Genomic DNA, 11,406 nt, shown 5'->3' on the forward strand with positions numbered 1-11,406 from the left:
CCCGTAGAATATTTTCAAATCGGCTCAAACACTTACTGGCAAATTATTGTGGATAATTTTAAAACGCCGCATAAAATAATTTTATAACTTCGTATAACAAGCCTATTTTATGTTTTGCAAAGATCGGCCAAGTTTTTAATAAACAAAGCTGGCGTTGCGAAAGGACTGTATTCCTTACAACGTTATACATCATTGATCGCAGTAGGCAAGCATGGAAAACACCGAATGTAAAACAGTGGAATGCAAGGAATAGTGACATAGGATACTGTACTGCTACGAAGACTGGATATAATATTAATGAAACATGACAGTGATGAGTGAACATACAAAACAAAAGCACATGTAATACTACACAGCAAAGGGTGCGCATCATCTACTGTGATGAGTAACATGCATTTACTAAAACGCTCAGGCAGTGACAAATTCGTTGTATCGAGTTGGGATCCTTATCTGCCATCCATTTCGTATCGCTTGTCAAATAACCATTTGTGTTATCAGATTCTCTGCTTGTGTATCGCATTCCTCAATTGCTGCACAGTTGATAAGTGACATTTATAAAGCAGTGTGCTTGAGTATACACTAGTAATTAATCACTAGTAGAGGACAAACAATAATTTTGGTTGGGTCTTTATATTGTTTAACATGAAGCAAAGAGTAATTTTTGTTTGAAAAGAAGATGTTTTAATCAGTGGCGTAGCCTATTTTAAATTGCGTTTAGGAAACGACAGCAACCGTTTTTAAAAACTGATTCCTACGTTTTTTCACCTATCACCCAAAATTTTGGATTGTTGCCCTTGAAAAACACTTTACAGCGTCTCGAAATGAAATATATTCTCATATTTGACGTACAATAGCTGCCAATTTGTAGTTTACAATTTTGTAACGTTGTATACAACCATTTTTAACGCCGTATTCCCGCCTATTACATGTTTTCCAATTATGGTGAAAGCCGAAACGTTGTCGTATGCAATCTAAAAATTGGGTTCGTAAGGAGTCATGGTCCAATGGGCTCCCCTACATTCTATAGCAGTTTTAATTTTTAAGTGTTATTACGCAGTGAAGCCTCTACTGATAGTATAGAATTTTTGCTTAGGTTATCCAGAAAAAATCAATTACATAGAAGAAGTAAAGTCATCCAAAACATAATAATTATTACGAATGACGTATCCAGTCAGTGGTGGGAATATGGTTCTGAAACCAACACGGTGACAGCCTGAAAGCATTCAAGTATAAGAAGCGTAGCCTATTTTCATGAAACACAACTGGAAAATGGTACGCACGTGCGTATACGCTGCGGGCACCTATGAAAACCATTGAATATTTCAAGAGCCAAGTCCAGTGGTGGAATTCAGCCTGTTCTTGGAAGTTTAATGACCCCCGCGTCCGATTGTTAACAAGCGTATGTATAGGTCCATGTGTATATCAGCCCCGAGTCAATATAGCATGCTGCCAGTGAGAGAACCGGATGTTAAAATATTTGAGTCCCGCCATTGGTTAAGTCCCTAAATAGTAATCGATGCCAGGGCTTGTTTATTGGTGGATCATTTTGACCTGGACATTGTAAATGTAGCTCATGAGCCCAACAATTTAGGAGATTCCAGAAGTTTTTCCGGTGGAATATAGACAACTTACAACCAGTGGTGGGATTCAAATATTTTAACATCTTGTTCTCTCAGTAGCAGCATGCCATATTTACCCTAGGCCGATATAAGATTGGCCTACACATACGCGTTAACAACCGGTCCGCTGAGGTCATTAAAATTCCAAGAACGGGTTCACACGGACTGGCAGAATCCCTCGACTGCCTACAACCAAAGGGTGTTTTTCTGTAAGTGTTAAAAAGAATAAAGAAAGCGACTGGATGGTTATACATTGAGCGATGGTTCAAGGTTATGGATCTGCTTTCGATGGTTGTCTTATAATTTTGACGTGCCGTTGATAAATATAATACGTCCCGAGATACATAAGTGTTTCCCTCAGTTGTTAAAACGATCACTTACAAGCATGTCTAAACGTGTCACAAATTTTCATTCATATCACTTCGTTATTAGTGATTATTTCATTAATGCCTTTTTTCTGTTCTAGTCAGTTGAAACTTCCATAGTTGTAAACTACAATCGACGACCTTAATTCTACAAGAAACTGAGTTTTATTCTGTAGTACACTTCAAAGTATTGTCAATTTAATGAAGAAATGGAATCAGAAGAAATCAACACTAAATTCGCATTTACTGGTAACAACCGGGTTGGCATTCGAGTCAACAATCAAGGCTCATCTTCACCGAAATGAAAGTGGGTAAGCAACTCAAACAAATATAAACTTGTTTGATCAATACAGCACGCATTAAACTTAGGACTTTCTGGCTGTGCAAAGTAGTTACTCAAGGTGCTACAACTTGTAGATGGCCGGACAAACTACAAAACCGTCATCCAGTTACAGGTTACGTATGACCACCTGGTTCACCCTCCAAGACAGCTTATGGCTTTTTCAGAAGTAAGGTTTGACTTGCTATTCCTTTCCAAACGAAAATAACTCACAAGTAAACTAAACCTACCACTGATTATAACTAAACAAAAAATCGTGTTCATTCTTCCACAGTGTAATGATTTTGTGCAAGCGAAAGTAGTTACACACAAACCGCAAGACTAATTCTTTTTAGTGTGCTCATGGACAATCATTGCAAAACCAATGCTAAAATTAGGAAAAAAACATTGTAGGATTAAATCCAAATCTTTGCTATTTGAGGAAAATCGGTAGAGATCTGACCCTATTCCAGGGGTATGAGTCGAAATCCTACTTTGCTTATCCTCCTTTTTCGATGTTTAAGGTGGTGTCCATGTTCTATTGCTGTTGCAAAACCAGTCTAAACAAAATATTTAAGCATATTTCAGTTACTAAAATTGGCTGGAAAGGCATTAAGGCATATTGATGATTGAGTTATGTTTACACACACAGGTAACATGATTGAAATAGTCAGAAAATATGCCGCCAAGTATCCGTCATGACTTTCTCAGCCGGTAATTCCAAAATTTCATCACACCATTCAAAGCAGTTACCAGAATTATGCAGGACGCACAAGGTAATCAACAATATTTTGGTCCACTGATTCCTTTGGGACTGCACCCACTTAAAATTTAGATACATGCTCGATCGAATATCTTATTATTTTGATAAATCATCAACAGGGTTGTAAGAAAATAATTTCCTCTAACAGTTAAAAAATCTTACGACACAAGAAATTATGTCCATGCGTGCAATACCATGGTTATCCTGGTACGCTAATACAGTACGCTTTTTAACTATGTCAGGGATGCCAAACACATTTCAGTCCAGGAGCCACAGAGACCTTTTTAACAGCAAACCACTCAAATTGTGATCTTAAATTACTGTAGTATATGATGAGTAAAAAATGTTTCTTTTTGTTTTCGGTTAGTGGTAACTTTAACAATACGAAAGCATTGTAGTTACAACAAAAACTTTCATGATTGCGTTTCTGTAATCTTTAACATTTGGCAAAATCATCTGTGCACCACATGCTTGACACCCCTGATCTAACCAAATGCATGCATGATGCAAAAACTATGTTTAAAGTTTGACTAAGCAGTTCCTAAGTTCATATAAAAGAATATCCAAATACTTAAGCATGAAGCTGTTCCAACAACGACCTACTGTAAACTTACCTTTCCAAGCAGCGAAACGTCCAAGAGAGCTATTGCTGTTTACTAACGGTGATGATAAACAAATACCTTTTTCAACGCAATATTTGTTTGGGTAAGTATTGTGCTACACTACTCTTTCTTGCACCTGAAAGAAAAAAATGCTTTGTGTCAATACAAAGTTGTCTATTGTAATATGTTTCAAGAAATATACACAGCAGTCAGAAAATAAGCCGCAAATTTTCTGTCATAACCAATCAGACGGTAATTCCACATTTTCATCATCCTGCTTGTGTTTAACTGACTAGAACTAAAATTCTCCATGTAGAAATTTACTTGCATGGAGAGGCTATATATATGGCTTAGTAGTCATAAACATTACACATATACAGTGAGACCTCGTTAATCCGGACCACTTCGTTTCGTCAAAAAATGTCGGTTTAGCGGGGTATCCGGATTATCGGAAAGTAAAAAATCAATCAATCTTGCAAATGCAGTACCGTGTGCAAAACGCAGTATGCACCTTACTCCAATTCTAAGTACCAACTTTCTGGCTGGACAGCAACTAAAATAAAATTATATTTTTTGTATGATCCGACCCAGTGTCGAACCCCAGAACCACCGTATTTAACACGAATGCTCTAAGCCAGAAGTGACGAACATGCGGTCGCAAATCGGTTTTACAACCGCTCTTGCATGGCGAAGCATTCCGGCGGGACCAGCAGTCTTGAACTTTCTTTGACCTGTTTCCAATCTTTGCGCAATGCGATATCAAAAGCTGATAGCACGATTGAGTTGCAGTAGTATGTCTTCAATAGATTGCCGCACTCAACCGATGTAATGTACGTATATTTTTTGCGACCGAGGAAGCGTTGTTTGTTACTGTTGATGAACAATTTATTTTTTCGTTTCTAAAATACTGTACAGTATTTCATAGTAGGCTATGACTAAAAAGCTGTGCGGCTAAAATTTTTTACAAAGCGCAATGCTGTACAGTACTGTACTTTTGAATCAATAAAGACCGCAACGTTATTATGCGTAGATATTCGGCTATTGTTTCGTCAACTAACTACATAGTGTATTAGAACAATCGTGAATCATTTTCGCTTAACTGTTAATAATCCGGTTTATCGAATTTTATTGCTATTGATTTAGCACATTTGTTCCAAAACTTTCGTGTCGGAGTCGGACAGCGGGGTTTCCGGATTAAAGGGGTAAAATGCATAGGAAGAAATCCGTTCCCGGCAGTTTTGTGTCGGATAACGGGGATTCCGGTTGTTCGGGGTCCGGATTAACGAGGTCCCACTGTATACTGCAACTCTAATGCAAGATTTACTAACAAGAGCAAATCTTACCTGCCTATTATTACACCTGACTTCTTTCAAATGTACCTGCAAAAGCATAGAAAAGTAAATTCCTTTATCTTATTAAAAAATTAAAGCGGTTAAGCATCCATGTTCTATTGCTGTTGCAAAACCAGTCTAAACAAAATATTTAAGCATATTTCAGTTACTAAAATTGGCTGGAAAGGGATTAAGGCATATTGATGATTGAGTTGTGTTTACACACACAGGTAACATGATTGAAATAGTCAGAATATATGCCGCCAAGTATCCGTCATGACTTTCTCAGCCGGTAATTCCAAAATTTCATCACACCATTCAAAGCAGTTACCAGAATTATGCAGGACGCACAAGGTAAGTTATAATAGTATTTGGGTCCATTGATTCCCTTGGGATTGCACCCACTTGAAATTTAGATACATGCTCGATCGAATAACTTATTGTTTTGATAAATCATAAACAGGATTGTAAGAAAATAATTTCCTCTAACAGTTAAAAAATCTTACGACACAAGAAATTATGTCCATGGGTGCAATACCATGGTTATCCTGGTACGCTAATGCAGTGCGCTTTTTAACTATGTCAGGGATGCCAAAACACATTTCAGTTCATGAGCAACACAGACCTTTTTAACAGCAAACCACTCAACTTGTGATCTTAAATAACTGTAGTAAATGATGAGCGTCAGTCAAGAAAGTTTCTTTTTGTTTTCAGTTAGTGGTAACTTTAACAATACGAAAGCATTGTAGTTACAACAAAAACTTTCATCATAGCGTTTATGTAATCTTCAACATTTATTAAAATCATCTGTACACCACATGTTTGACATCCCTGATCTAATCAAATGTTTACATTACGCAAAAACTATGTTTAAAGCTTGACTAAGCAGCTCCTAAGTTCATATACAAAAATATGCAAACACCAAAGCATGAAGCTGTTCCAACAACGACCTAAACTTACCTTTCCAAGCAGCGAAACGTCCAAGAGAGCTATTGCTGTTTACTAACGGTGATGATAAACAAATACCTTTTTCAACGCAATATTTGTTTGGGTAAGTATTGTGCTACACTACTCTTTCTTGCACCTGAAAGAAAAAAATTGCTTTGTGTCAATACAAAGTTGTCTATTGTAATATGTTTCAAGAAATATACACAGCAGTCAGAAAATAAGCCGCAAATTTTCTGTCATAACCAATCAGACGGTAATTCCACATTTTCATCATCCTGCTTGTGTTTAACTGACTAGAACTAAAATTGTCATGTACAGATTTACTTGCATGGAGAAGCTACATATGACTTAGTAGTCATAAACATTACACATATATTCTGCAACTTTAGTATAAGATTTAATATTAAGAGCAAATCTTACCTGCCTATTATTACACCTGACTTCTTGCAAATGTACCTGCAAAAAGCACAGAAAAATAAATGCCTTTATCTTCCTAAAAAATTAAAAATATTAAATGGTCAAGCACAGCTTCAAAATAATACTCACCTACTTGATTTTTGCAGATGATGGAAAGATCAGCTTACACAGGACACAATTTTTTTAGCCGCTTTTAATTATTTATTGGCAAATCACAATGATACTATTTGAGTTCGCGTTTTAAGCAGTCCACAAATATCTAGCAAACCTCAGAACTAACTTTTGTGTTAACTACATTCAATTTTCATCTATTCTAAAGGAAGGCAAATTCAGACAACCAGAAACAGTTACTAGTTTATTTGCAGTACTGTAACAGATTCATGACTGTTTAAAGATAAGCTTTTATAGGTCACTTGAAAATCCCATTTAATCCAACTGAAAACAAAAATTAGAGCATTAAATAGAAATAATTGAAAGTATATAAATGATTAACACACATTGTAACACATACATAACTGGCTAACTGTATATGTCAATAGCTGATCAAAAATGGTACCAATACCATGATCGCATGACATTTTTTGTTGCTTCTTTGCATATTTCCATTTGTACACGCATTAATTTAATATCTATGTTACTGCATTTTAAACACTAACCTTTTGAAAGCCAATGTCCTTGGCAAATTCTCTGAAGCACTGACGAGAAATGTTCAATCCATATTTTCTGATGAGACCATGACGATTACCAGTAATACGACTGAAAAATTAGAATTCAGAGTTTTGAAACAAAAATCGTATTAAATTTGTTGAGCAAATATGTTCCAAATACTGTAACATAAGATTATTAATAAATATACAAAAAATTAAGATCTGTGTGCATGCTCTTATAAACAATGCATTACTTTTTTGTAAATGAAGTAATTTTCCTTAGAACAGCGGTTTTTAAACTGATTTGGACTGATGCATAAGTAGAAAAGCATCAGGAAGCAGAAAAAGTATAGCTTAAACAACAAATTTTAAATATTATTGAAGTCTGTCCTGGGGATAGAGACATGTTGATTACTTGAACTGTAAGTATTTCTGATGACGGAGAGGTTGATCACATCAGCGACTATGCTTCCTCAGATACTTCAGTCGAAAGTGATAGTGAAGATGTTTCGTTGACAGCTGCCACAAGTTCTTTTCTCTCTCGAAACAAATCCGTATGCTGGTCTTCCAGTCCTGTAGGACATTCCGGTGGCAGAGCTCCTGCTCGCAACATCATCCATGCAACACCAGGCCTATCACGGTTTGCCAACAGGCAACGTGGTTCCGTTGTGGACTCATTTATGCTGTTTCTACGTCAACCACTCATAGAAACAATTTGTAAATGGACCAATGCAGAAGGAGAAGTTGTGTACAACAAGGAAAGAAACATGTGGAAGCTAAAGAGTTCAAGAGTTTTATTGGCATGGTAATACTTATTGGAGTTTATAAATCAGCAAATGAAAATGCAACCCAATTTTGGAGTAAAGATGATGGCAGACCAATTTTCAACAAAATCATGAGTCGTGGAAGGTTTCAGCCAATACTGAGAGTTCTTAGGTTTAATGATGCAGAAAAAAGAAGAAATAGATCTTCGGACAAACTTCAACCAATCAGAGAAGTGCTGATTAGCTCCTATGCTTCAGAGGCCGATGCCCATTCTGGCAGTATATACCCTCTAAACCAGGTAAATACGGTATCAAAATTTGGACCATCTGTGATTCGAATACATATTATGCTTGGAAAATGCAGGTATACTTGGGAAAAAATGATAACGCTCCCCGAGAAGTCAATCGCACAAGAGTTCTCGACATGACAAAGGAGATTGAAAAATCTGGACGAAATATTACGTGCGACAACTTTTTTACCAATCTTTCACTGGCACGAACACTTTTGGACAAAAAACTAACCATCGTTGGAACACTAAGAAGAAACAAACCAGAAATTCCGCTTCAATTTACAATGGCAAAAGGTAGGGAGGCCAAATTATTTGGGTTTCAAGATGATGCCATGATAGCCTGTGTTGTGCTGATGCTGTCAACTAAACATTTCCAGCCAGATGTTAATGCAAGTTCTTCAGACAGAAAGCCGGAAGTTATATTGTACTATAACTCCACCAAAGGAGGTGTCGATATCTTGGACCGGATGGTGATAACGTACACCTGCAAGAGGATGACAAGAAGATGGCCTGTTGCACTCTTCTACAATATGATCGACGTCAGTGCTGTAAATGCCTTTATTGTATGGCTGGAGTTAAATGGTGAAAGCCCAAGCATCAGTGTGAAGAAGAGACGAAATTTCCTTCTAGAGCTTGCTGGCGTGAACACCCAACCTGACCCCTCGAAAGGTTTCAGTTTCTTCTGCATCAGCACAAAAAAGAAGCAACAAAGATGATCTTGACAATCCTCCCAAAACTAAAACGACAGCGCTTATAGCCTTTGTGACAGAAAAAAGGACAAGAAGACTAGTTTGGTTTGCTATATGTGCAAGAAGCACGTTTGCTCGGGACACTCCAAGACAATTTGACGTCCATGTGGCTAGTGCTGTTGCATTGAACATTGCTATCTTGCAAGTGTTATTTGTTACTGTGCTGTTGGTGTTGATTGTTAATTTTTTTCATTCTTTTACTGATGTTCGTTTATTCTAATGCTTATGCATCTTTTGTTGGAATGTGTGATTGTACTATTTGCAAGAGTACTTCAAAATGATATTAGTTTAGAAGTAGTTCAAAATTTCATAAGGATTTTAACTGATCAAGCATGTATCGTATATGCGAAAGCTTATACCAAAACTAATAAAAATGACAGTTTAAAGTATTATTTTGCTATCCTGCATGAAATGCAAGCATATACAGCAAAATTAAAACAATGTAGAATGGGGTCAATCAAATTGACCCCATTGGTTCACAACATTAGTTTTTTTCATGGGATAGATACATGTTGATTACTTGAACTTAAAGTATTTCTAAGTCTTTGAGGTGTGTTTGTGAGCGCCAGCATCTTTTTCATTAACTGGGCAGGAAGTTTTTTGGAAAATATTAATTTTGTCAAAAACAATATTGTAATATATTTTGGCCTTTTTTTATGGGTAATGACTATGTACTATTTTCTGTGAGCTTTCACTGTGCCAAATTTTAAGTCCAGTAACAATATATCAAAAGTTGGTTAATTCATGTTGTATATTTTCCTGTTACACCGAAAAAAAAAACTGCGTCAATCTGAAACTACTATTTTCCTTCCTTGCAAATGAGTGAGCTTGCTCATGAACCTTTCTGCAAAACCGGGAATTTTGCATGGAGGAAAGTTAATTGCGCATATGACAGTTTGACTTAAGCTGCAAAAAAACAAATACTTGGTCACGTCATAACACCAATTATTATAATCTGACAAAATTATGACACAGTATTGCATAAAAGCAACTTGTATTTTTATAGCGCTCAAACAAAAAAGGCAGCAAGTTATAGCAGTTAACAAATGCTTGGTCTTTTAGTTGTTTGTACAGTATGCTGTTGCATAATGCTTCAACCATTTTTAAAAACAGAAAACAATGCAATTCCGTTCAATTTTATTCTCTGCACTTAATTGGACCAATATGCCAGTTTTGATTTTGTCCGATCAAGCTGGGCTGACGACAATTTTTAACTTTGTGACCTTTCTGAGCGGCTTAAGAAAATTAACCATAATAGAAAAGTGAGGCAGCCCCACGCACAAGATTTATCAATATGCCTACTGTAAAGTACGGCAGATTTGGACGGGAAATTGTGCAATTGTGAAAGCAAGACACTATCTGCATGTTCATAATTTTGGTATCTCTTTGGTACAAAATGGTATCGTAAAGGTGACAAAATGCCCAAAATACGAACCTCCGCCCTAAAAATAAGGACGAAAGTGAAAATAAGGACATTTCTTAGAAAAAAGGACAAACATATTTTCTAAGACACGGACCTTTAAAATAAGGACAAATCTTAGAAATAAGGACGGTATGGCAACCCTGCTTATATCTTTATTTATCATAAATTCGCTTTCAAATAACTAACTTTTATTTATTGTAAATCAAAGTGAAAATAAGTTTGTAGTGTACATTGATGAACTTTGTGCATGCAGCTGTCACACTTTTCATTAAGAACCGAGTGCTTGCAAATTTGCTTTTATTTTAACACTGATTTATAACAAAGAAAAGTTGTTTGAATGCTAAATTATGATAAATCAAACCAAGAGCAAAGTTTTGTAACTTTAGAACCACGTTGTATTTTGACCAGTAGGTGGTAAATAGCTAAACTTACTTATAAATTTTATCAGTCAGTTCCCTACTTTAAAGTTCTCTTTCAATGCACCAGATAAATGAGATCCGTCAATACAGCGTAATACTTCTAATACAGCCCAGAATATGGGGCAATTCTCAGATCAGACTAACTTTCATTAGGGCCCTCAAATGATGAGTACGGAAAAATCCAAAGAAAATTCAAGTGAGTTAAGACGCAAATTTTAGCATGATGCCGTATGATAAATCCTTAATTCGTTGTTCATTTATTACTAAATATAATGTGCGGACTGCAGGTTGTTGAAGATCGTTTGTGCAGACGCTACACTTTCCTCTACGGTTGGTTTTAACAAGGTAAGCTACACTGTTTTTAAATTTTGCCCTGGACCTGAAATTAAATATCAGAATGCTAGAAATTTAAAAAAGAACCAACGTGGGCTAATAATTTTTATTGTTAAGTAGTGCACGTGCGATCGAAAAAATCTTACCACCTGAAACAAGATGGCAGCCGTATCTCGGAAAGCAAAGGGTCTATTCAGTTAAGTGGTCTACTAGCAAACTTTCATGTTATCCTAGAACAAACTCAGCAGTTTCTTTTCGAAATAAAACAAACTATTTCTTACCAAAAACGGGAACCGCGGCCGTATTTTCGCGGATGAGAATTCCAAATATTTTGGTGACCCATCTTCAAGCGCGTTCTATGACCAAAGAAAGAACTAACGCAACTCACGCCAATAACTGTCGACTAGAAAAACTCTA

At 36.3% G+C, this 11,406-nt stretch overlaps 1 protein-coding gene and 1 long non-coding RNA gene across 2 annotated transcripts; both read right to left on the reverse strand.

The window, feature by feature from the left end:
- Window positions 1-2,583: 2,583 nt before the first annotated feature.
- On the reverse strand, window positions 2,584-5,953 carry LOC143449753 (uncharacterized). The gene is made up of 3 exons (XR_013114612.1): window positions 5,012-5,953; window positions 3,681-3,804; window positions 2,584-2,863 (listed from the first exon to the last, which is right to left on the reverse strand). It is a non-coding gene; the product is annotated as an uncharacterized LOC143449753 (long non-coding RNA).
- Window positions 5,954-6,706: 753 nt separating this feature from the next.
- On the reverse strand, window positions 6,707-11,406 carry LOC143449752 (small ribosomal subunit protein uS14-like). Its single transcript, XM_076950068.1, has 3 exons — window positions 11,271-11,406; window positions 7,021-7,120; window positions 6,707-6,799 (listed from the first exon to the last, which is right to left on the reverse strand). The coding sequence occupies exons 1-3, from the start codon at window positions 11,330-11,332 to the stop codon at window positions 6,791-6,793; spliced, it is 171 nt and encodes a 56-aa protein (XP_076806183.1). The 5' UTR covers window positions 11,333-11,406; the 3' UTR covers window positions 6,707-6,790.

The sequence above is a fragment of the Clavelina lepadiformis genome, chromosome 3 (assembly GCF_947623445.1).
Source record: "Clavelina lepadiformis chromosome 3, kaClaLepa1.1, whole genome shotgun sequence".
NCBI lineage: Eukaryota > Metazoa > Chordata > Ascidiacea > Aplousobranchia > Clavelinidae > Clavelina > Clavelina lepadiformis.